We start from the raw sequence: 25823 nt of genomic DNA on the forward strand, positions 1-25823 counted from the left end.
CAGGCAGACCCCCTGCTGAGACTCTCTTCTGACTTCGGGCTCCATCCCAGGACCCTGAGATCATGACCGGAGCTGAAGGCAGGTACTTTAACCAACTGAACCACCCAGGCACCCCAATGATGCAGGTTTTTTTTAAAAAGATTTGTTTATTTTTAGAGAGAGAGAGAGAGAGTGGTAGGAGGGGCAGAGAGAGAGACTCTGCACTGAGTGTGGAGCCCAGTGTGGGGCTCAATCCCTCCACCCTGAGATCATGACCTGAGCTGAAACCGAGAGTTGGACGCTCATCCAACAGCCTCCCAGGCGCCCCTATAATCCAGTTTTTTTTTTTTTTAATGTGGAAAGAGAGGCACCCGTAATAAATTCTCAATTCTGAAATGTTTCAATTTTAGGTCAGCCAGGAGAAAACCGAGTCACTCTGATATTTTTCCTCGGGGGTGTAACCTTTGCTGAAATCGCTGCCCTGCGATTTCTCTCCCAGCTGGAAGATGGAGGTACAGAATATGTGATTGCCACCACTAAACTAATGAATGGGTCCAGCTGGATAGAATCTCTAATGGAAAAACCTTTCTAGGGTGATCAAAGTCGACTTGAGTGAACTGCAAAAGAAACTGCTCCTTTGGAGAAGCTGCCAAAAGGAAGTGAAACATTGAAAAATAACTAACAATACAGAATTTATTTCGAGGGTCAGCTTCTTCAGTTACACTGTTTTCTCCTTTGTGCTCTTTTTGTTTTTCCAATTTCTTGAAAAAAAAAAAAGAAGAAGAGAATCCACCTGGCTAACACCAAGTTGTTAATGTTCTAAGCTCAGGATTTTCCTTAGAGACCTCTGGAAATGCACTAAGGATGGTGGGGATGGATAATTTTATACAGCTGCATAAATGGGGCCAGTTTTAAAAATAAGAAGGCAGGGACTGGTGGGTACAAATGAGAAGTGGAAAGTCTCACCCCTGATAAACAGTGCTTTCTTGAAGGCACATCATGCCATGGGCAGTGGCTAGGTGTTGGGGCAAGAGCTGTTCTTATCATTGAGTCAGGATTTCTTTTCCCTGCAGAGTATGGTACATTATATTTGGTGTTGTCAGCCTCTGTCTTATGTGATCACTAAGGCAAGTGTTGATTCCTTCTGCTTTCTATTCCTCTGCTTCTATAGAGCAAGAGGTGTGGAGGGACATCTTTCTCCAAATCAGAGTGTATCATCTGTCTGAGTAGCTTAATTTCTGTGGGTCTCATATTTCTCAAGAGCTTTTTACATTGAAGAATTTGAGGATTGGGAAGCAGTGTCCTGAGAATTTGCTTAGACACTATTCAAAGACACTTTCTTAGCACACATGTTGTTCACTCCATGACATTTCTATGGTAGATATCTCCACTGAGGCTTGGGTTTTTCTTCCCCACCCATTGTGGGCACCAGTACCAGCTGGTCCCACCGTGAGCAGTAGTAAGTCTTGCTTCTTTTGGCAGCACCACCTCCACGGTAATTGCCGCATGTACTTCTCTGCAGCCACGCCACATTCAGCCTCTTGCATTTGTTTTACTTGAAAACAAACAGCTCCGTTTCAGTCCCTGGTCCAGTGACCTCAGCCTCCTCTGGTGCAGCTCATCGATGATCTTGGAGTCCAGTGGTCACTGCTAGCCTGCATGAGACTGCTAGCCTGTGGGGCAGAAGAGCAAGGTGTTAGTGGAGAGGCTAGAAACCCGTGTGTGCTCCCTGCCTTCCTCCTGCTCCATCCCAACATTTGGAAGTTAAATCCAAGAAGGGGACCAAATTGGTGATTTCATACCCCATGCCCAAGTCTCCCCTCTGTTGGGGGATCAAGGTCATTGTCCCTCCTCAGGCGAGTTGTGGCTTCTATTGTTTATCATTAACCACACGTTTTTTTCTCCTTTTGTTTTGTGAGATTCTGGTAGCACACTGTGTGCTATGAGTGAAAGAGAAATTCTATTTAAAAAAAAAAGTTCTCTTTAAGAATGAGGAGAAGAGGTCATATTTAAAAGATCTCCCTCTCATGCATTCAATTTGGCCTTGACATTCAGTATTTGGAAAATGGTCTTTAAAAAACTAGTCCTGTTTTAGAAAATCCTTTTTCAAATACTTGTTATCCCAGGGAGATTATACCTTCCATTCCCAGCTGTTGTCAGCTTTAGCCGCCTAAGTGAATGAAATCCACCTTGTTCCTCAATGTCTTTGGCTCATGGGATTCAATACAAGTCTGGTCAGGTCTCCTTGGCTGGGGTTTTTGTCCTATGAACAGATACTCAGTTGTGTCTCATGTGTCTGCATTCACTCGTGACTCTATACTTGCTTGCCCAGAGCATAGTTAGGTCAGCTCCTAAAATGCATTTAGCAGAAGACTTAAAAACATCAATTGCTCCATTTATATGCAAATAGAAAGTGGTGGATAATTATATATGACACACCTTTGTGTAAGTTCACTTAATACTTGAAACAGCCTTTGTCTCAAAGGAGTATGCCCTTACTGAGAAAGGGTATGTGAATGATACATTTATTCCTGGAGAGGGCAGATTGTTTACAGCACGTCTGGACTTCTGTTTAGTTAGGTAGACAGTTCTACCATGCCAGCAACTCCTAAAAAAGAAGTCTGTATAGATAAAGAAGCCTACCTAGGCACTGTTCTGTGTCTTACTATACACTTCTGAATTTTAGCCAACAGAGAAGTATTTGAATTGTAGTTTAACTGTAGAACAAGAGAATACAGGCATACCGAGAGATACTGTGGCTTTGGTTCCAGACCACCACAATAACGTGAATGTGGCAATAGAGTGAGTCAAATGGATTTTTTGGTTTTCCAGTGCATATAAAAATTGTTTATACTAACCTGTAATCTCTCAAGTATGCAATTACATTGTGTCTTTTAAAAAACGTGTATCCCTTAATTAAAGAATATTGGTAAAAAATGTTACCCATCACCTGAGCTTTCAGGGAGTTATAATCACTGACCACAGATCACCATAACGAATATAATAATAATGGAAAAGTTTGAGAGATGAGAATTACCAAAATGGGACAGACACAAATTAAGCAGATGCTGTTGGAAAGATGGCGCTAACAGACCTGTTCAATGCAAGGTTGCCACAAACCTTCAATTTGTAAACATAATATGTGGAAAGCACAACAAAATGAGGTGTGTTTGTTACGGTTGAAAGGAGGGATAAAGAACATTTAATTCTTGAAGAGCACTGGGAAGGGATTGGCCACTATAGCTCTTCCCTCACTAGAAATGGATTACAATTTTTTTTTAAATTTTTTATTTATTTATGATAGTCACACACAGAGAGAGAGAGAGAGGCAGAGACATAGGCAGAGGGAGAAGCAGGCTCCATGCCGGGAGCCTGACGTGGGATTCGATCCTGGGTCTCCAGGATCGCGCCCTGGTCCAAAGGCAGGCGCTAAACCGCTGCGCCACCCAGGGATCCCGAAATGGATTACAATTAATCATGACATGCTGGTCTGTCTCTTGTTCTCAGTTGTACATTACAGATTGGCCTGTCACTAGGAGGAAGTGTTTGTATTCAGCAGAAATTCAAGAAGAAATACTTTTTAAAAAAATGAACTTTGTGTCTAAAGCAGATAGGAAGAGGGATCCTGGTAAAAATGGCAAGGCATAGAAATGCAGCATCATGTAGAGAGACTGAGTTATGTCTAAAGCCAGATGTATTATATGCGGTCATAGGTTTAATGACCTGCTACAGAAAATAGAGGATTGCCCCAGCAATCTAAGAAAAAGGCAGTAATGTAAGCTTTCTCAGTTGCTCCTGTATCTAAATGAATGCAGCTGGATTTTAAGCCACATAATGTTTCTTAGCTTCAGTTACTTTGTGGTGACCAGAGTCTGCAGAGGCTGGAGTACCTGACTGCTCTGAGACATCCATTTGAAGGACATGGAAGTGAAAGCAGACAGAACTGAGTCTACTTTCATAGCCTCTCTTCTTCATCTGTTGCTCTGGTGTGGGGTGAGGTATAAATCTTAGCCATACTTTCTTTCCTGTGACCAGGCAGGACACAGAAGCCCTTTGGATGACCAATTCTCTGGGGGGGCAATTACTACTTACTGGCTTCCTGAGCAGCTTGATAATGTTCTGCTCCTGTTTTCAGCAGGGCTGTGGCAGGGGCAATGATTTGATAATAACAGACCCTGATTAAATTAAGGAGCCATTTGCTTCTGGATGATGATGTTGATAAAAAGGGTTGATGTCCACACTCCCTGCTATTTTAAAGGTCAAAAAAAAAACAACAAAAAAAAAACAGTCTTTAATCACAAACTACAACAAAAAGCAAAAATAATCAGAAGCAGCATAAAAGTTTGTGCTTTTCCTACATTGTTACATTTGGGAAAGGGTCTGTTCTTTATTTGCTGAAATGGTAACTGGCTCTTTTTGCATCACATTTGGAGTTGAAATTGGAAGTGGGCTCATTGGGAAGGTAACTGTATAGTGCATCTCTAAACTACTAAACTCTATAAATTAGAATCAAGCACTCAGAAGCTCTTGGTTCTCTATGCATGCATGCTCACACAAACATGGTTGTTAACAGACCTTGCTGTAGTTGGACAGTCATAAGTGAAAGTCCTTTGTACAGGGGTTCTTCTAGTCTGCGACTCAGAATAAGATGGGGCTCCTCTCAATGTGAGCCTGTTAGAAAAGGATTTGGACTGTATCCCACTTGCAGTGTTTAGAAAACCAAGACAAGAAGTGGCATGAAAAATTCCCTAGTGTGTACCACTTGTTCAGTCCGTCTGAGTCAGGAGCTTTGCAGGCATTCTTAGAATCCTATGGGCTATGGCGGTGAAATGGGTGGAGGGCAGGCAGGGTTGCCAGTGCCCTGCCTGGGCTGGGCTGTGCGCAGCTCCCTGATTGCTCAGGGACCACGTGGAGACTGTGATTGGTCTCCAGACCACACCTAATTGGTGAGTGCAGCTGCTGCCTGAATATCCCACAGCTCTGTCGAGATCACTGGAGTACACACACGTCTACCTTCAGACAGCAGACCGGGAGAGGAACCGTGGAGCTGCTGCAGTGGAGGAGTCGTAGGAACTTTGCTGAGTGAGTGAAATGGGGAGAGAAGGAAGCTAGTGGCTGGCCCTGAGGGAAGTTGCTGGTCAGGACAGCAATGGAGATGAAGAGCTGGTTCGTGGTTGTTGCCATGTGATTCTATCTGTGGTGGAAGATACTGGAGTGGAGCAGGTACACAAGAGCATAGTGGGGAAGGAGATAAGCCCAGAATTAAATTGATGCCCACCTCTTGGCATTCTTGCAATACTGGCTACCCACAAGGGCAAGCGTGCTGAACCTTAAGTCAGACATTCTCAAACTCTGCATGTTGTCAAGCCTTGGGGTCCAGGGAATTGTAGAGGGGCTTCAGTGAGGACCTGCTGTCTTCTCCCACCCAAATGGGTTGCCCTCCTTCTCCCCTCCCAGGCAGCACTGACAGCTGGGGCTGCAGCTTGAGTGATGGCAAAAGAAAACCTTACTCCACCAAGCCATTAGCAGCACTCACAGCATTAAAAATGCAGGAGGTGGGTGGGAGAAGAGAGGGCCAGGGATGAAGACTAATGCAGCAGCCGAGGCTGGGAACAAACAGGCTTCTCTCTCCCCAGAACCCAGATCCAGATTAGGATCCACAGAATAAGGGGGAACTTTTGGTTTAAAAGACTTGTATAATGTAAATGCAGAGGCAGCGTCCAGCTGAATGTTAGAAAATCAGCACTTTGGGCTTCCTCAGCCTTAGGACAGCGTGTTCACTCTTTGGAGGGCCAGGACCTAGCCTAGCCCCCCTACACCACCGCCTGGCTGAGCAGCGAGGGCTCCGTGGCCGATGGGGGGAGGGGTGAGCTTGCGGGGCGACGGTCCTCTTTGCGCGCTCAGGGACTCCCGAGTGCCCCTGCCCCGTAGGTCCTCGGGCCTCCCGCGCGCGGCGATGCCAGCCTCGTCCACCATCCACGTGCTGCAGCTGCTGCGGGAGCTGCTGGCCTTCGTGCTCCTCAGCTACACGGTGCTCATCGGGGCGCTGCTGCTGGCTGGCTGGACCACCTACTTCCTGGTGCTGAAGTGACAGCGCCCGCAGCCCCGCCCCCGCCGCGCCCGCCCCCAGCCGCCAGCCCCACCGCGCGCTGCCCCGCCCCCGCGGCCGACAAGCTCCAAACGCTGACGGAAGAACTCTGCGCCTCGCGCCCGGACCCGGGCTCCCTCTCGAGGCACGGCCTCGCCCGGGGTGGAGTCCAATCTCCTCTCACGACGGCCGACTCCGCTCCGCCCGCTCCTCGCCTTCAGGCCCAGGACGCGCCCGGTCCCGCGCGGAAGCTCCGGCCGTTGGGCGCTCGCAGCAGCAGCCGTTACTGCCGTTACCCTAAGCCCCGCCCCCGCCCTCCCTCCCTCCTGTCCAATCCCGACGGCTCCCTCGGGCGGGGGTGTGGTCATGTGGCCTGGCCCGCTCAAGAAGAGGCCGCGCCCCGTCCTCCGCTCATGAAGTGGCGTCACTTCCGGCGTGTGCGTCTGGCGTCCGGCCGTCACAGGATGGCGGCTCTGAGGAGCTGGCTGTCGCGGAGCGTAGCCTCCCTGTTCAGGTACCGCTGTGGTGGGGTACGAGGGCAGCACCGCAAGGGGGAGGAGCCGCAGGGAGCGCGTCGGCCTAGCAGGCGCGCGTTTCGCTCCACGGCCGAGAGGGCCGCGGCGTCCCGCCCCTCTTCGGTCCGAGGACGTCGGGACTCTGCCTCCCGCCCCCTCGGCGAAGTCCAGGGGTTACTGCTCACTGACGGCTTCTCCATTATTCCACTGGCTGAACGCCAGTCGCCGCCCCCCCCCCCCCCCGCCCCGCGCTCAGGCTGGCTTCCTGGGGCGCGTCGGCCTGCCGGCGAGTTCGTTGGCCGATCGCCGACACTGGAGGGAGATGGGGGGCGGCCCGGGCGAGCGGCGGGTTATGAGAGGAAGTTTTCCCCGCGCGGCCCTGGTGGCCGCGGGCTCCAGGTGTAGCCTATTGGGGACAGAGGTCTAGAGCTAAGCGCTCCCTACAGCAGTGTTCATTTTGGCCCGAGGTTTTTAAAAAGCTTTGAGACCGCCTTTTAAATTTGAACGCCTGTTCTCGGTTGAACTCCGAAACCCCTGGACCAGCATTCCGGCGCGGCCGGGGTTCCCGGGAGTTGGGTGGAAGTTCCTCCTTCCAACGAACGGGGGCTTTCCGGTCTGGCACGCCCCCCCACCGGCCCTGTGATCTTGAAGGCGGACCCAACGCCTTCGTGTGGGCTTCCGCTTGGCCGGTGTGAGTTTCTCACCCCTGCAAATTGAAGGAACCCACAGATTGGTAGTTACCGCCTTCCTAAATTTGACTTGTGTTTCTAGGTACAGGCAGTGTGTTCCTGTCGTGGCTAACTTTAAGAAGCGCTGCTTCTCAGAATTGATAAGACCATGGCACAAAACTGTGGCAGTTGGACTTGGTGTGACCTTGTGTGCAGTTCCTATTGCACAGGTAAAAATACTGTAGTGTCACTGGGTGTTTCTTAGTGTGCTGTGCCTTCCTGAAATCTCAGCGTGGCAGTGAACCATCAGACAAGCTCTAAGTGTTATCCAGTGCTCCCACACCCAAGAATGGTGTGGGAGCACTTTCTCCCATACCAGTATCATCTTTTCATAGCTGAGCAAATTGTCCCATTTAGTAGGAACAATATGTCAAGGTGATCAAATTGTATAGAGAAGAAACAGTAATAAGATGAGGATAATGGAATTTATCGTCAAAACAGTCTTCCATGCAACAAAAATTTATTGAGCAACTTTAATGTGCCATATGCTGGAAATGTAAGAAAAAAACAGTTGCTGCTCTCATAAAACTTAGATTCTGGGGTGGGGTGCCTGGGTTGCTCAGTCAGTTAAGCCTCTGACTTTTTTAATTTTTAAAGGTTTTATTATTTATGTTAGAAAGTGGTGGGAGGTGGCGGAGCAGAGGGAGAGGGACAAGGATAAGCAGACTCCTCACTGAGCACAGAGCCCTACCTTGGGCTCAATCATGACTTGAGCCAAAATCAAGAGTTAGAGAAGTTCAACTGACTGAACCACCCAGGCACCACAAGCATCTGCCTTTGATTTAGGCCCAGGTCATGATCTCAGGGTAGTGAGATCTGGCCCATATTGGCCTGGCACAGGGCTTTGCCCTGGGCATGGAGTCTGCTTAAGATGCTTCCTCTCTCTCTCTGCTCCCTATTTCTCTCTCTCAAAAAAAAAAAAAAAAAAAAAAAAAACACCCAAACAAACAAAAGCAAAATACCCACATTCTAGGGAAAAGGAAGAGGAGAAAAATATAAAGTGCTATGATGAGTGCTTATGTAGGGAACAAACTGGGTAAAAGTATAGGGAGTGCTAAAATAAAACCAGAAGGAACTCGAGTGCAAAAACCTAGAAGCAGGTGTGTATACTTGATATATTTGATGAACAGCAAAAAGGTTAATGTGGCTGGAATAAGAAAGAGCATAATAGAGAAGACTAGAAAATTAGCTGAGGATCCAACTGTTTCGTCCTTTTGAACCATTGTGAGGCTTTGAATTTTATTCTGAAAAGGAATACCGCAGAGGATTTTAATACAAGGCTGTTATGATCTCACAGAAGTTTTTAAAGGTTGTTGTGTGGAACTAGGAAGACCAGTGGGACATTGTTGCTCTAGTCCAGGCTTGGAGTGGACAGGCAACAGTGTAGGTGGGGAGAAGTGGACCAGATGTGGTCAGCACGAGTTACTGATGGGCTGAATGTGGAGTATATTCCAAGATTTTTAAAAAAGGCTAAGGAACTGAAAGGATGGAGTTACCTTTTTTTTTTTTTTTTTTTTAAGATTTTTTTCATTTATTCATGAGACACAGAGAGAGAAAGAGAGGCAGAGACACAGGCAGAGGGAGAAGCAGGCTCCATGCCGGGAGCCCGACATGGGACTTGGTCCTGGGTCTCCAGGATCAGGCCCTGGACTGAAGGCGGCGCTAAACCGCTGAGCTACCTGGGCTGCCCTGGAGTTGTCATTTATTAGAGTGGAAGGGAGTGGGCTTTGGGAAGATGAAATCAAGAGTTCAGTTTTGGAATAATGGTCTAACATGTCTAGTAGACATCTAGGGGGCGTTGTCAAGTAGGTGATATGAAAGTGGCACCTGTGATATGAAAGTATGATAAAAAGATCACTGGTTATATGCTTTCTGGGAAAGAGTTTCCTAAATAGGAAATTAGCAAACCCCATTTTGGCAAAATATTACTGATACCTACCTGTGTGTGTTTATCACAAGAAGACCAGTTCCATTTAGCTAACTCATGAGCCTGCATCTTTTTGTTCCTCACACCAAACCTCATCTCTGCTGCTTGTTCATGAATTGTTAACCCTAAAACCCTTACTTAACACCAGGCTGGTTTCTGCCACGATTAAGATAGCCTTTCTTCTTACCTTCAGAAGAATTTTTTGGGTTTGTCCTTTCTCAGTTCATACACGTTTCTTAAGCCTCGGTTACCTGAGTTCTGGACCACATGACAGGAGCCTCAGGTTATTATCCTGTAGGAATGGCAGTTCCATTTCTGCTCTTCAAAACTGGCAGCAGCTCTCCATTGGGTTGCAGAACTAAAACCCAGCTAACTCCCTGTACTCCTACCTCCTTGCTCTCTCACCTCCCCTGTGCCATCTGGTAACCAGATTCCTGAACATCCCCTGCATGCAACAGATGTATTTGTTTTCTCATTATTTCTTCCCCAGGCTGCCTGACAGTTTTCATCCTAGCTGTCATTAGACCCAAGTCCCACCTCTTTTTTAAAGCCTTTCAGAGCTTCTGGCCAACAGTGATTTTCCTCTTTCTGACCACATGTATTGTATATTTTGATATTTATGATTATCTGGCACTCTCCTGAGTCAGAGCATAACGGAAAGGGTACAAACGTTGACAAACATGTGGTTTGAGATCTGGATATGTGACTTTTGGGGAAAGTTTATGTAACTATTCTGAGTTTCCGTTTCCTCATCTGTAGAAAAGAAGTGCTGATGCCTGGACTGTTGCGAGGAACCAGTGAAAATGCACTGTAAAATGCCTTATGGGGATGCTTGGGTGTCACAGTTGGTTAAGCATCTGACTCTTGGTTTTGGCTCAAATTGTGATTTCAGGGTTGTGGGATCAAGCCCAGTGTTGAGATTAAAATAAAATGCATTATGAAGACATAAGTTAGAATATATCAAAATTAGCTTCCAGTGAGTAGAAATAATATTCTTTCCAGTCTTTTTGTACCTTCAATGCAAGGTACATATGAATACTTGATAGAATGAGAGATAAATATAGTAAATAAAATCCTGGATTTGTTCATGTGTCCAAGACTTCTTGATTGCTACTTTCAAAAGCCAGTGATTTATGGGTTTATACTCTAAATAGAAAAGACAGCATATGATTAGAGGAATTGGTTTCTTTGTTCTGATACAGTAAATGCTCTGCTGAGGAAGGAAAAGGCAGAGTCAGGGATGACTTGAAAGTAGAGCACCCCTGTAAAACCTTTTATAATTCAGCATAAAGTGAAGAGTATCTTTCCAAAAGTCCATGTTATGGCACTATGCTTTTTACAAATGACGTTTAGTACAGTAACTTCTTTTTTCTTCTTTGTAAACTTGAAAATCCTTCCTGGACTTCTTTTGGTTATTGAAATCATGTATTAATGCAGTCAAGTACCTTAAAAGCAAAGAGACAATGCAGACTTTCAGAAAGCAGAGAATACCTGTATTTAGTTAAGGTGGCCACATTTCCATAACTCTTGAAATAGTTATATTGGCTTTTTTTTTTTTTTAACATAATAGTGGTGGTCAGAGTGAAGAGCTCCCAGCGCTTACCAAAGACCACCATACTGCTCATTTTGCTCAGAATTGCTCTCCCTCATCCACCCATTTACTTTCTTAGACTCAGCTTATCCCTCATCAGTTCTGTGAAGCCTTTTCTAAGCTATTCAACATAGAAGTGATTGTTTTCTTATGTGTGCCCCTACTTGTGGCTTATTCAGACTTCTGGGGCACCTGGGTGGCTCGGTCATTATAGTGTCTGCCTTCATCTCAGGTCATTATCTCAGGATCTCGGGATCAAGCACCACATCGGGCTCCCTGCTCAGTGGAGGGTCTGCTTCTCCCTCTCCCTCATGCACACATGCTGACTCAAATTAAGTCTTAAAAAAAAAAAAAAAAAAAAAAGATACAGACTTCTGCTACAGCTCTCATGGTACTTGATTACATTAATTTTCAAGTTTTCTGTTCACCCCAGCTCTTCCCCTTCCCCATCTGAAATCTTTGAGGATGGAGAATATATCTTACATATGTTCATATCCCAAGTATCTGGCACTGTGATAATGAATGAATTGTAACTTAATTAAATGTTGGTTATAATTACTAGACTTTTATTTCAGATAAATGTTTGGCCTTTTGGAGCACAACATAAAGAATAAAAGTAGATAGCATACTCTGGAATTATTTCCATATATTGTTCTAATAGCAAAAACAAAGCCTAAAAAGAAAATAAGCAGTTGCAGTGTGAGAAGTGTTTTTCACTTGACCGTGTTGAAGTTGAAGTTCTTGGTTTGAGCTTTAGGCTACAAGTTGAGTGAAAATGTTTGTGTCTTTCAGAAATTGGAGCCTCATTCTCTTAGTAACGATGCATTAATGAGGAGGGCTGTGTCTTTGGTAACAGATAGCACCTCTACCTTTCTCTCTCAGACCACATATGCATTGATTGAAGCAATCACTGAATATACTAAGGTAAGTATCTTCTTGTTACATCTTGATCATCTAAACCAGGGGTTACCAAACTATGGCTTGTAAACCAAATCTAGTGTGATGCTTGTTTTTATAGTTTTATTGGATTGTAGCCAGGCTTATTTGTCCAAACGCTATGACTGCTTTCATGATTTGAATAGTTGTAAGAGAGACTATAGGGCCCATAAAGCCCAAAATATTTACTCTGGCCCTTTACAGAAGCTGTCTGAGCCCTTGACCTAAATCAGTGGTTTTTGAAACTTTTTCAGGAACCCTTTTTAAAAGAAAAATCTTTAAATATAGTAGCCCAGTATATAAGACACAGGAACCTAACTAATTGGGTTCAGTTAGGGTAAAGAGGTCTAGAGTCTACCACTTGCAGCACCAGCAGCTTCTTGGTGGGGATAGCTTAAAAACCACTTATCTGAGCTAATAGGTATCTGGATAATCAGATCATTTATAGGTTTGTTGTACCTTCATTTTTCAGCAGCTTTTCCCCTTCACTTTGAGTTTTCCCTCTACTTTGTGTTGTCTTTCTGTGTCTGAATTGCTAACAAGCTTTTAGAAACACAGAAGTTGACAAGTAGCAGTACTTATGTCCAGGAATAATGCCTGTACCTCCTATAGTAGTGCAATTTCAGTGAGGTAGAAGGACTCGAAGAGTCAGACTCTACTTGACATGTAAACCTCACTAATCTTAATATGCCTCACTTATTTTACTCAGATTTATTTATTCTGTATTTGTAGGCCGTTTATACCTTAATTTCTCTGTACCGACAATACACAAGTTTACTTGGGAAGATGAATTCACAGGAGGAAGATGAAGTGTGGCAGGTGATCATTGGAGCCAGAGTTGAGGTAAGGAGAAAGTTAGATACCACGATGAGGTAGGGGGCACTAATACAGAGATGTCTACTAACAGTAACTCTTCTCTAAATCTATTTTGAATAAGCTTATTTTAATGTACTTATTATTAACCTCTTCATGTTGTCTCAAGTGTTGTATTTAATTTACAGATGACTTCAAAACAACAAGAATACTTGAAGTTGGAAACCACTTGGCTGACTGCACTTGGTCTTTCGGAGATGGCAGCAGAAGCTGCATATCAAACTGGTAGGTTCAAGTTGTCACTACCAAGGTGCCATTTTAGTTTTCATCTGGCTGTAAAATGAGGGATTTAGATTAGTCTAAGGCCATGTGGCTCTAACTTTGTGAGAGAATATCCCTATTTCCATTATAGGGAGTCCATATCTAGAAAATGACACAACTACTGCTGATTAGAAAATGATTGTGTCCAAATTGTTTTTAAGCGTCTTATTCTTTTTATAACCCCAATATTAATGGCTAACTAGTCATACAGTGGTACAGTTAGGGGAGACTGGAGACCATCAATTTGTGTGAACCTTATTGTATAGATGGAGAAACTGAGACCTGGAATCCTAGTCAATGGCAAATCCAGGACAAATAGTAGCTATCATTTATTGAGTACTAGTCTATTTCAGACTTTGCAGTAAGCATTTTAAAAGGTTTTCCTTTTTTTTTTTTTTTTTTTTTTTTTAAGATTTTATTTGAGGGCAGCCCCGGTGGTGCAGCGGTTTAGTGCCGCCTGCAGCCCGGGGTGTGATCCTGGAGACCCGGGATCGAGTCCCACATCGGGCTTGTTGCGTGGAGCCTGCTTCTCCCTCTGCCTGTGTCTCTGCCTCTCTCTCTCTCTCTGTGTGTCTCTATGAATAAATAAAATCTTTAAAAAAAAAAAAAGATTTTATTTGAGAGAGAAAGTGAGAGAGTATATGTGGAGGGGGAGGAGTAAGAGAAGAGAGGGAGAAGCAGTCTCTCTACTGAGCAGGGAGCCTGACATGGGGCTTGATCCCAGGACCCTAAGATCATGACCTGAGCTGAAGGCAGATGCTTAACCGGCTGAGCCACCCAGATGCTCCTGCAGTAAGCATTTTATAGGCACTTTTTTTTTTTTTTTTTTAATTTTTATTCATGAGAGAGGCAGAGACATAGGTCAGGGGTAGAAGCAGGCTCTCTGTGAGGAGCCTTATGTGGGACCCAATCCCAGGACCCTGGGATCACGACCTGAGCCGAAGGCAGATGCTCAACCACTGAGCCACCCAGGCGTCCCTATAGGTACTTTTAATTTATTAAGGAACTGTGAGGATTAGCATTCCGTCATTACAAATGAAGAGAATGGAGACCAAAAGGTTAAGAAATTCACTGAGATGCTGGGTATGGTAAGGAAGCAGCCTCAGTACTAAAGCCTTTGCACCTTTGTATCCCAATGGAGAAAATGCAGTTATGCATAAGCACGAGGATGCTTTCTGAACCTCACAATCCATCCAGTGGGCTTTAGCTGAAGGTTTTTAACTAAACATATTTTGAAGAAAACTCTAGTTTATTCTTACCTGAACTGGCCTCAAACTGGGTAGTTCACAGAAACTTTGGTTTTCTTAAAGATAAAAGACTGGAACACCTGGGTGGCTCAGCGGTTGAGCCTCTGCCTTTGTCTCTGCTCCTCTCTCTCATGAATAAATAAAATCTTAAAAAAAAAAAAAAAAAAAAAAAAAGACTAGGGGCTGGAGTACCAAATTGGAATGAGGAGTGGAAACAGTCGAACTGTGAAAGTAGCGTTATAGCAGTGCCACACCAGAAGTTGGAACAGGGTTTCTAGGTACAGTTTGTTGAGGCATTCCATGATGAACATTCCCCTAGGCAGCCTTCACTCACCTAGGCAGGCTTAGATTGAGCTGGAGAAAAGGGAGGTCATGTGTTCAAAGTTAAAGCATTATCTGGGAAAAAAGACATTTTCCACAAAACTCATAAAAGAGCTCACACTTTAAAATCCTGGCAAAAAAGGGTCAATATAAAAAAATCAAAAGTTCTTAAACTATAAGGAGACTTACCTTAATCAGATATGTCTTCTGATCAACAACCCTTCGGATACAAGATGACAAATCAATAACCTAAAATTTTATATATAGCCAAGTATCATTTCAGACATAAAAATACTCAAAGTTTATCAACCACACATGCTTCCTGGAAAAACTACTTTGTGAAGAAAGAAATTAATTTAGAAAAAACAACTGAAATAAAAGAATAATGAAGTAAATTTAATAAAACTTAACAAAAGTTCTGAGTGTTAAATTTTTAAATCAGTTTGGGGAAGAAGTGGAAGCATGTCAGTCTTTGTTTTGAGAAGAAGAAATAGACATTAGCTTAACATTAGACTTTGCTAAACAAAGAAAACTTGATAAATTCAGTTAAGACAGGAAGTTTTAAAAGAAATAGGTGAACAGGTTCTAAGGTAAGTCATCACAATAACTATGAATAGGTTCAAAAAAATAATCACAGCTATAACAGTTTAGAGACACCTAAAACAAAATGTTATAGGACAGCTGAAAGTTACAAAAAACTAAACTGAACATTATTAACAAAAAGAAAGCTACTCCAAAAAACTGGCAGAGCAATGTCAGAGAAAAAGGATTCAAAACTAAAAGCATTAAAACAATTCAGAAGATATCAGGAAGCAATATGCTTGATAAAGAATTCAAAGTAATGGTCATAAAGATACTGGACTTGAAAAAAGTAGACGAACTCAGAATTTGAACAAAGAAAAACTATGAAAAGAACCAGTCAGAGGGGCGCCTGGGTGGCACAATAGGTTAAGTGTCTGACTCTTGGTTTCAGCCAGGTGGTGAGATCAAGTCCCATTAGGCTCCTCACTTCCACTCTTGCTCTCTATTTCTCTCTTTTTTTTAAAGACTTTATTTATTTATTCATAAGAGAGAGAGAGGCAGAGACACAGGCAGAGGGAGAGAAGCAGACTCCATGCGGGGAGCCCGACGTGGGACTCGATCCCGGGTCTCCAGGATCACGCCCTGGGCTGAAGGCGGCGCTAAACCGCTGAGCCACCTGGGCTGCCCCTCTATTTCTCTTAAAAGAAAAAAAGAAAAAAACACCAGTCAGAGGTGAAGAATTCAACAACTGAAAGAAAAAGTATGGTAGATGGAATCAACAGTGGATTAGAGGGTGCTGAAGAATGGATCAGTGACCTGGAAGACAGCATGATGGAAAACAAGCTGAACAGCAAAAATAAAAATAAAAAATGAAAACAGGTTAAGGGCACTCGGTGACATTATCAAGCATAATAACATTTGCATTATAGGGATCCCACAAGAGAGAGAGAAAGAGGCAGAAAATTTCCCTAATCTGGTAAGCACAGATAGCCCTTAAGGAGATCCATACCAAGACACAATTAAAATGGCAAAAAGTAATGATAAACAGAGTTTTAAAAACAGTAAAACAGTTACATGCAAAAGATACCCCATAAGGGGTATTTGAAAGCTGTTTTTTTAGCACCAACTCTACAAAGTTGGCCTACAAGCCAGAAGGAAGTAGCATAATATGTTCAAAGTGCTAAAAGAAAAAACGTACAACCAAGAATACCCAGGAAGATTATCATTAGAAATATATAGAGTTTCCCCAAGCAAAAGTTAAAGGATTTCATCACCACTAAACCGGCCTTACAGGAAATGTTAAAGGAATTCTTAAGTGGACAGAAAAGGCCATAATTAGAAGAAAATTATGAAAGGAAAAAATTCCACAAGTAAAAGCAAATATATAGTAAAAATATTAATTATTCATTTGAAGAGCAATATGGAGGTTAAACCATAAGAGTAGTAAAAATCTATTATATCTATAAAAACTAGTCAAAGGATACACAAAAAGATATAAAATATGACATCACATACATAAAACATATGGAGCAAGTAAAAATGTAGTGCTTTAAGAATGTGTTCAAACTTTTTTCTTTTTAAGATTTTATTTATTCATGAGAGGTACAGGGAGAGAGGCAGAGACATAGGCAGAGGGAGAAGCGGGCTCTCTGTGGGGACCCTGATGGGGGGACTCGATCCCAGGACCCTGGGATCATGACCTGAGCCAAAGACAGACACTCAATCACCAAGCCACCCAGGTGTCCCAGAATGTGTTCAAACTTAAACAACCATCAACTTAATATAGATTATGCATATAAGATATTATATATGAACCAAATGATAACCACGAATCAAAAATCTATAATAGATACACAAAAAATAAACATTAAAGAAAGCCATCAAACTCACAAGGGAAAAGAGCAAAAGAAGAAAGGAACAGAGAAGAACTATAGAAACAACCAGAAAACAATTAACAGCAGTAAATACATACTCAGCAATGATTACTTTAAATGTTCTTCAATCAGAAGACATAGGGTGACTGCATAGATTAAAAAACAAGAGTCATCTATAAGCTGCCTGCAAGAGACTCACTTTAGACCCAAAGACATGTACAGACTGAATGTGAACGGATGGAAAAAAATATACCATGAAAATGAAAACAAGCCCCCACCACCACCAAAAAAAAGCCGAGGTAGCAATCAATACTTCTATGAGATAAGTAGACAAAAAAGACTGTTGTGGGGCACCTGGGTGGCTCAGTCAGTTGAATGTCTGACTCTTGTTTTTGGGTAAGTTCATGAGGTCGAGTCCAGTGTCAGGCTCTGTACTCCGCATGGAGTCTGCTTATGATTCTCACTGCCTCTCCCTCTACCCCCACCCCTACCCCACACTCTAAAATAAATCTTAAACTCTCTCCCTCTCTCCCTTCCAAATGTGTGCATTCTCCTGACCACCCAAAAAAACAAAAAACAAAAATCTGTAGCAAGAGACAAGGGAGGACACTACATAAATGATAAATGAATCCAAAACATAACAATTGTAAATATGCACCCAGCATAGGAGCACCTAAATATGTACAGCAAATATTAACAGACATAAACAGAGAAATTGACAGTAATACAATAATAGTAAGGGACGTTAACACCCTACTTACATCAGAAGATAGATGATCCAGATAGAAAAAAGGAAATGATGGCTTTGAACAATACATTAGACCATAGGGACCTAACCTATACACAGAACATTCCATCCAAAAACAGAATACACATTATTTTCAAGTGTACATAGAACCTTCTCCAGGACAGATCATATGGTAATCCACAAAACAAGCCTCAATAAGTTTAAGATTGAAATGCTATTATCTTTTCCTACCACAATGAATCGAGACTAGAAATCTATTTCAAGGGACACCTGGGTGGCTCAGTGGTTGAGTGCCTCCGTTCGGCCTAGGGCGTGATGCTGGAATCCCGAGATCAAGTCCAGCACTGGGCTCCCTGCATGGAGCCTGCTTCTCTTTCTGCCTGTGTGTCTACCACTCTCTGTGTGTCTGTCATGAATAAATAAATAATTTAAAAATATATATATTTCAAGAAAAAATCTGGAAAAATACACAAACTTAAAGCTTAAACATGCTACTAAACAAGTGGGTCAACCAAGAAATCAGAGCAGAAATGAGAAAATACACGGAGAAAAATGAAAACACAATGGTCCAAAATCTTTGGGACACAGCAAAAGCAGTTCTGAGTTTACAGTAATACAGACCTACCTCAAGAAACAAAAACCTCAGAGGAGCTAGAAAAAAAGAACAAAGCCCAAAGCTAGTAGAAGGAACAAAATAATAAAGGTTGGAGCAGAAATAAATAGGAAATCTTAAAAAATAGAAAAGATCAGTGAAGCTAGCAGTGCCTAGCTGGTTCAGTGGAGCATGCAACTCTTGATCTTGGGGTTGTGGATTTGAGCTTCATATTAGGTGTAGAGATTGCTCAAAAATAAAATCCTTTTTTTTTCTTTTTTAAGATTTTACTTATTCATGACAGAGGCAGATACATAGGCAGAGGGAGAAGCTGGCTCCCTGCAAGGAGCTTAATGCAGGACTTGATCCTGGACCCCAGGATCACCCCCTGAGCCAAAGGCAGACGCTTAATCGCTGAACCACCCAGGTGTCCCAAAATAAAATCTTTAAAAGAAAAATTGAGGCCAAGAGTTGGTTCTTTCAAAAGACAAAATTGATAAACCTTAGCCAGACTCATCAATAAAATAGTATGCAAAATCAGAAATGAAGAGAAATAACCAAACAACAAATACAAAGGGTTAAAAGAGAATATTATGAAAAATTATATGCTGAGAAATTGGACCATCTAGCAGAAATAATAAATTCGTAGAAACAGAAAATCTTCCAAGCGTGAATTAGGAAGAAATGGAAAATTTAAACCGAAAAATTATTAGTAATTAGATGGAATTAAAAAAAAAAAAAAACAACCTCCCACCAAACAAAAGTCCAGGGCCAGATGGCTTCACCAAATTGAATTCCACCATTTATAAAAGAGGTAATACCTATTTGCAAAACTAGTCCAAAAAACAGAAGACAAAGAAAATCTCCAAATTTATCCTACAAGGCTAGCATTACATTACCCCGATACCAAAACCAAAGACACTACAAAAAGAAAACCAGGGTGCCTTGGTGGCACTGTCTTTTAAGCTTCCTACTCTTGGTTTCAGTTTAGGTTGTGATCTCAGGGTCATGAGATCAAGCCCCACATCAGTCTCCACACTCAGCAGGCAGTCTGCTTGGGATTCTCTCTCCCTTTCCCTCTGTTCCTCCCCTTCTCCCCACACATGCTCACTCTCAAATATTTAAAAGAAAAAGAAAACTAGAAGCCAGTGGCTCTGATGAACATAGATGCAAAAATACTCAGTAAGATATTAGCAAACTGAGTTCAGTAATACGTTAAAAAGATGATTAACCAAACTCAAGTGAGATTTATTCCAGGGATGAAAGGGTGGTTCAATATTTGCAAATCAGTGTGATTCCTCACATTAACAACAAGAAAGATAAAAACCATAGGATCAATTCAATAGATGCAAAAAAAGCATTTGACAAAATACAACATCCATTCATGTTAAGAACTCTCAACAAAGTGTGTTTAGAGGGAACATTCCCCCCAACATAATAAAGGTCATATATGAAAAACCCAAGCTAACATCATACTCAGTGGTTAAAAAAAAAAAAAAAAAGATTAACAAGGAACACCTGAGTGGCTTAGTCAGTTGTGCATCCACTCTTGATTTTGGCTCCAGTAATGGTCTTGGGTTGTGGAATCAAGCCCTGCTTGGTACAGAGTCTGCTTAGTATTCTCTCTTCCTCCCTCTGCACCTTTCCCCACTTGCACGCACGCATTCTCTTTCTCTTTCTCAATAAAAGGTTAGCAGAACAACCCCATTTACAGTTGCACCCAAAACAATAAAATACTGGGAATAAATTTATCCAAGGATGCAAAAGACACTGAAAACTATAAGACATTGATCAAAGAAATTGAAAACAATGGAAATAAAGACATACTATGCTCTCATGCATTGGAAGAATTAATACTGTTAAAATATCCATTACTTTGCTAAACAATCTACAGGTTCACTGCAATCCCTATCAAAATACCAATAGTATTTTTTACAGAACTAGAACAAAATAATCCTAAAATTCGTATGGAACCATAAAAGACTGAATAGTCAAAGTAATCCTGAGAAAGTAGAACAAAAGTGGAGGTATCACAACCCCAGATTTCCAGGTATACTACAAATCTATAGTAATCAAAACAATGTCATACTGGCACATATCACAGAGGCTGACAAATGGAATAGGATAGAGAGCCCAGAAACAAACCCACACCTCTGGTCAATTGACCTATAACAAAGAAGGCAAGACTATACAATGGGGAAAAGAAAGTCTCTTCAGCAAATGGTGTTGGGAAAACTGGACAGCTACATTCAAAAGAATGAAAATGAACCACTTTCTTAAACCGTATACAAAAAATAAACAGATTAAAGACCTAACTTTGAGACCAAAAACCATAAAACTCCTAAAAGAAAGCACAGGCAATATTCTCAGACATCACCCTTAGCAACATATATATGGATATGTCTCCTCAGGCAAGGGAAACAAAAGCAAAAATAAATTATTGGGACTACATCAAAATAAAAAGCTTTAATGAAGCAAAATAAACTATCAGGAAAACAAAATGGCAACCTAATGAATGGGAGTAGATACTTGTAAATTATGTATAAGGGGTTAATATCCAAAATATATAGAGAACTTACACAACACCAAAAAAAAAAAAAAATCCAGTTAAGAAATAGGCAGAGGATCTGAATAGACATTTTTCCAAAGAAGACATACAGATGGCCAACGGACACATGAAAAGATGCTCAAAATCACTAATCACCAGGGAAATGCAAATCAAAATCACGGGATAACACAGCAGTCAGAAAGGCTTCTATCAAGACAAGAAATAACAAGTATAAGCAAAGATGTGGATAAAGGGAATTCTTGTGTAGTATTAGTAGAAATGTAAATTCATGCAGCCACTGTGGAAAACAGTATGGAGTTTCCTCAAAAATTAAAAATAGGAATACTATATAATCCAGTAATTCCACTACTGGATATTTACCCAAAGAAAACAAAAACACATTTAAAAAGATAACGTGCACCCATTTACTACAGCATTATTTACAATAGCCAAGATAAGGAAGCAACCCAAGTGTCCACTAATAAATGAGTGGATCAAGAAGTTATGATGTGTGTGTATACATATATACACATACAGTGGAATATTAGCCATAAAAAAGTATTAGGTCTTGCCATTTCTAACAACATGGATAGACCCGGAGGGTATTGATTACACCAAGTGAAAGAAGTCCGACAGACAAGTATCATATGATTTCACTTGCATATGGCATCTAAAAAAACAGACTCTTAAATACAGAGAGCAAACTGGTGGTTGGCAGAGAGGGAGGGAGATGGGTGGGAAGCTGGGCAAAATAGAGGATTAAAAGGCACAAACTTAAAAAAAATAAAAAATAAACAAAAAAATAAAAAATAAAATAAAAATATAAAAAATATAAAAAAATAAAAGGCACAAACAAGTTATAAATACGTCATGGAAATGAAAAGTACAGGATTGGGAAATAGCCAATAATATTCTAATAACATTGTACAGGAATAGGTGGTGACTACACTTAACGTGGTGAGCGCTGAGCATTGATGTGTGAATCAGTATGTTGTACATGCAAGACTAATGTTAATTATACTTCAATAAAATGTAGGATGTGAAAGTGTATGTATAGTATGGTCTCAAGTTCATGGAGTAACGATGAAGAAGAAATGTAGATGGAGGGATCCCTGGGTGGCTCAGCGGTTTAGCGCCTGCCTTTGACCCAGGGCATGATCCTGGAGTCCTAGGATCAAGTCCTATATCGGGTTCCCTGCATGGAGCCTGCTTCTATCTTTGCCTGTGTCTCTGCCTCTCTCTCTGTGTCTCTCATGAATAAATGAATAAAATCTTAAAAAAAAAATGTAGATGGAAAGAATGATGAGAAGAAATATGGAAGAAAACTGCTGAGAACAGATTATTGGAAGGAAACGCACCAAAATGCTAATATAGTTTGGATGTTGAAATAATCATGGGTGATTTTTTTTTTTTAAGATTTTATTTGAGAGAGAGAGAGATCATGAGTGGGGTAGAGGGGCAAAAGGAACGGAAGAAGCAGACACTCTGCTCAGCAGGCAGTCGAGCAGGCAGTCCAATGCAGGCCTTCTATTCCAAGACCCTGGGATCAGGACCTGAGCTGAAGGCAGATGCTTAACCAACTGAGCCACCCAGGTGCCCCAATAATGCGTGATTTTTATCTTATTTCATAATCAGTAAATATTTAAAACTAAAAATCATGAAAATATATCTAATAAAGCAAAAATTGAGATTTACAAGGAAAAGTTAAGTTTGTTTTTTAATTTAATAGAAAGCATGAGAGGAGAGTCAGTGGGAGAAGCATACTCCCCGTTGAGCAGGGAGCCCAGTGCAGGGCTCAATCCTGGGATTCCACAGAGCCGAAGATAGGCCCCTAACTGAGCCACCCAGATGCCCTGGAAAAGTTAAGTTTTATACACATCTCAGAGATTCACAGATCAAGTCCAAAAAAACAAAAAGTAAACCTGTTACAGGTTGAAACAATGATTTTTAAAAACTTAACAAGGACACCTGGGTGGTTAAGCCAGTTAAGGGTCCAAATTTGATTCTGACTGAGGTCATGATCTCAGGGTTATAAGATCAAGCCCCACACTGGGCACAGAGCCTGCTTAAGATTCTCACTCTCCCTCCCTGTCCCTCTCTAAAAATAAATTTAAAAAAAAAAAAAAAGCTTAACCAAGTATATATGGTGAATATAAAATTTTGCCCCCCCCAAAAAAAATTCTTTTCAAACACAAAAACTGATTTTGTGCCAGATGACAGAGACTCTGCAAATTCCTTCCTACCCCCTTCTCTGACCAAAAATTAAAATGGAAATTTAAAAATACTTGGAATGGTGATGCAGCAGACCCAGAGAGCTGCAGATAAAGTAACTCTTTGAGAGAAACAGACACATTTAAACGTGTATGTCATAAATCCAAAGAAGAGCCATGAATGACAGGTAATAGTCACTATATCAAGTACTGGCAGTGAACAAATTAAACTTGTAATACAGCTAGAAAAAGTGGAAAATACATCTAGACGCTGTAGAATAAATGAAATAAAAGATGTAAGAAGATTTAAAGAAATAGGGGCACCTGGGTAGTTCAGTTGGTTAAGCGTCTTGACTTTTGATTTCATCTCAGGTCGATCTCAGGGTTGTGAAATCAAGCCCCATGTGGGGCTCCGCATTCAGTGCCAAATCTGCTTGAGGTTCTCTCTGCCCCTCCCCTTGCTCATGTGCTCACTCACACTCTCTAAAAGAAAATAAAATATTTTTAAAATAGTTAAAAAGGCAAAATATGATTCCTTAAAAAAAAATTGGTAAGTATGATTTTTTTAGATGGCAAAAGTTACATCAGAAAGAGCTGTTATAGATACTAAGGGCTTTTCATTATGTAAGTACTACAATCTGTGAAATCCCAAATTGGCCCAAGAAGTAAAGAATCCAAATAAAACCAATAACCATAAAAGCTGAAATAATATTCAAAGATTTTATGCCCCCAAAATGGACACTAAGCCCAGTTTGTTTTGTGGAAAGTTTTACCAAGTCTTCAAGAAATATAATTCCCATGTTAAGTATAGCAGTGCATAGTACATGATGGCAAGCCTCCCAACTGTTGTTGTATAAAGCCAGCATGGGCTTGACCCCCACTCCACTAGGCCAACACTGAAATAAAACTGTGGTCAGCATCACTTATAAATATAAGTCAAATATAGCCATTCACCCTCAAAATACTTCAATACTTCAGTATTGAAAAAAAACTATCAACATAATTCACTACTTGAGATTATCTGTAGTAAAGGAGGAAAGCCAGCTTTGCAATGTCAATATGTGCCCCAAAGCCATCAATAAGATGTAGTACCTGTTTATGACGTAAATCTAAGTGCAGTTAGAACTTTCTTAACATGATATAGGTTTCATAATTCTATTTAGTAATGAAATATGAGAGGCATTCCTATCAAGGTCAGAAACAAATAAGAGGGTGCTTGCTATTCTCCACAAACTTTTATCAGCACTGAAGGTTCTTATAATACAGTAAGGTAGGAAAGAGCCACTGAGATTTATAGATGAATTGATAAATATGCATATCTATATGATGACATATGTACATAGCAGGTAAACAGAATGATAGAGCCCAAAAATATTTTTAAAGAAAAAAAAATTGCAACATATGTTCGATAAATAGACCTTTGTGTCATTATGTAAATTTATAGCAACAAAATATTTCTCTATGCATTCCAATATGTACAAAAGATGAGAAAGATGCCCTTTAAACTTCCAGCAGAGGTTCTCTCTTAAGATTGGGTAGCATGGACAGCCTGGGTGGCTCAGCGGTTTAGTGCTGCCTTCTGCCCAGGGTGTGACCCTGGAGACCTGGGATCAAGTCCCATATCGGGCTCCCTGCATGGAGCCTGCTTCTCCCTCTGCCTGTGTCTCTGCCTCTCTCTCTCTCTCTATCACGAATAAATAAAATCTTTAAAAAAAAAAAAAAAGATTGGGTAGCATGATGAAAGAGATCTTTGACAGTTTCATTAATGAGCTATTGCCAAAAAAAATGTTTATATACATTCATAAGATGTCTATACTAAGAGCTGTATAGCTATAAAGAGGATTGTGGGAATTTCATTTAATAATTATTAATAATGATAGCTGCTGATAGCTGGAGAAAAATGCAGACCTCAGCGTGGAGGTAGAAAGTTCTCTGCTGTGCAGAGAGGGAGGGGCTCAGATGACAGCCACAGAGCCCCAGGCCTTCCTTGTGTCCACTGGTGGCTTGTGCCCTATTGGGCCGTTCAGCCTAATGGTCTCATCTTTTGGCAGGAGCAGATCAGGCCTCGATAACAGCCAGGAATCATATTCAGTTGGTGAAGTCGCAGGTGCAGGAAGTGCGCCAGCTTTCCCAGAAAGCAGAAACCAAGTTGGCAGAAGCACAGACAGAGGAGCTCCGTCAGAAGACCCAGGAGGAAGGGGACAAGAGGGCTGAGGCGGAGCAGGAGGCCTACCTGCGTGAGGATTGAGCGCTGGAGCCGTTGCCCACATCTGCCGGGTCAGCCTGAGGAGAGCAGGGGTGGCCACCATCCGGCCCAAGGGCAGCAGGGCCTTCTCTGCACCAGAGGCGGTGGCACATCCTGCCCTGGCCCATGAAGGCCTTAGTGAGCTGTGAGTGCCTGGCCTCTCACCCCTGTGGACCTGGCTCTTTGCCCTGGGGCACTGCACCCTGTTTAACATTTGACCCCACTCGGCAAGCTCTCCGCTCAACCATCTTTTTACCTCCCACCCAGAGCATCTCGGCAGCCTAGCCAGAGAGAAGGGTCCTTGTTTGTCACGCCCACAAGTTCGGTAGCTGTTTAACTTCTGTTTCCAATCTTACTCACATTTTCAAATATGATTTAGTCTTTGCTCCCTCCATAGGAATGTGTGTTTTTTGGGAAAGGGGAGCTTGTTTATAAGATTTCTTTTTAAGTGTTTTTAATGCCTTCTGTGATCTGGCCTCGTTGCCTGTAAGGACAGCTGAAGCCCAGGAGCCAGAAGTCCATTATTGTTAAAGAACTGAATGCAGTGTTTACCTGGTGCTCAACAGGACCTATTGCAACCACACTTCTTTCCTTCTTTCCTTCAAGTTTCTCTATTGT

General features: G+C 41.9%; 4 protein-coding genes across 11 annotated transcripts in view; 3 read left to right on the forward strand and 1 right to left on the reverse strand.

Annotated features, from left to right (window-relative positions):
• Positions 1 to 2933, forward strand: part of VPS33A (VPS33A core subunit of CORVET and HOPS complexes) — a 31492-nt gene extending 28559 nt beyond the window's left edge. For both annotated transcript variants that reach the window (XM_077875467.1, XM_077875468.1), the window contains one exon: positions 390 to 2933. In XM_077875467.1, the coding sequence (XP_077731593.1) occupies positions 390 to 571 (182 nt within the window). In that variant the 3' untranslated portion in view covers positions 572 to 2933. The remainder of the gene's footprint in view (positions 1 to 389) is intronic.
• LOC144299794 (uncharacterized) lies at positions 438 to 6427 on the reverse strand. 4 transcript variants are annotated; one of them, XR_013366472.1, is made up of 5 exons: positions 6168 to 6359; positions 4555 to 4650; positions 4072 to 4223; positions 2117 to 2242; positions 438 to 1652 (listed from the first exon to the last, which is right to left on the reverse strand). XR_013366472.1 is itself a non-coding variant. In XM_077875473.1 (4 exons), the coding sequence occupies exons 1-4, from the start codon at positions 5335 to 5337 to the stop codon at positions 1648 to 1650; spliced, it is 336 nt and encodes a 111-aa protein (XP_077731599.1). In that variant the 5' UTR covers positions 5338 to 6094; the 3' UTR covers positions 438 to 1647. The 4 variants fall into 4 exon arrangements, 1 of the variants encoding a protein (XP_077731599.1); XR_013366471.1 differs by having other exon boundaries at positions 4072 to 4226; positions 6168 to 6355; XR_013366473.1 differs by lacking the exon at positions 4072 to 4223 and having other exon boundaries at positions 6168 to 6427.
• LOC144299796 (uncharacterized) lies at positions 3443 to 6274 on the forward strand. Of its 2 annotated transcripts, XM_077875475.1 has the most exons (2): positions 3443 to 5061; positions 5911 to 6274. In XM_077875475.1, exon 2 carries the CDS (start codon positions 5936 to 5938, stop codon positions 6068 to 6070), a length of 135 nt encoding a protein of 44 aa, XP_077731601.1. In that variant the 5' UTR covers positions 3443 to 5061; positions 5911 to 5935; the 3' UTR covers positions 6071 to 6274. The 2 variants fall into 2 exon arrangements, with proteins under 2 accessions (XP_077731601.1, XP_077731600.1); XM_077875474.1 differs by having other exon boundaries at positions 3443 to 6274.
• DIABLO (diablo IAP-binding mitochondrial protein) lies at positions 6426 to 25788 on the forward strand. 3 transcript variants are annotated; one of them, XM_077875470.1, is made up of 6 exons: positions 6426 to 6581; positions 7354 to 7480; positions 11621 to 11752; positions 12497 to 12607; positions 12766 to 12862; positions 25012 to 25788. In XM_077875470.1, the coding sequence occupies exons 1-6, from the start codon at positions 6481 to 6483 to the stop codon at positions 25206 to 25208; spliced, it is 765 nt and encodes a 254-aa protein (XP_077731596.1). In that variant the 5' UTR covers positions 6426 to 6480; the 3' UTR covers positions 25209 to 25788. The 3 variants fall into 3 exon arrangements, with proteins under 3 accessions (XP_077731596.1, XP_077731598.1, XP_077731597.1); XM_077875471.1 differs by lacking the exon at positions 6426 to 6581 and adding an exon at positions 7252 to 7273; XM_077875472.1 differs by lacking the exon at positions 7354 to 7480 and having other exon boundaries at positions 6450 to 6581.
• Positions 25789 to 25823: the final 35 nt, after the last annotated feature.

Source organism: Canis aureus, chromosome 27, assembly GCF_053574225.1.
Source record: "Canis aureus isolate CA01 chromosome 27, VMU_Caureus_v.1.0, whole genome shotgun sequence".
Lineage (NCBI taxonomy): Eukaryota > Metazoa > Chordata > Mammalia > Carnivora > Canidae > Canis > Canis aureus.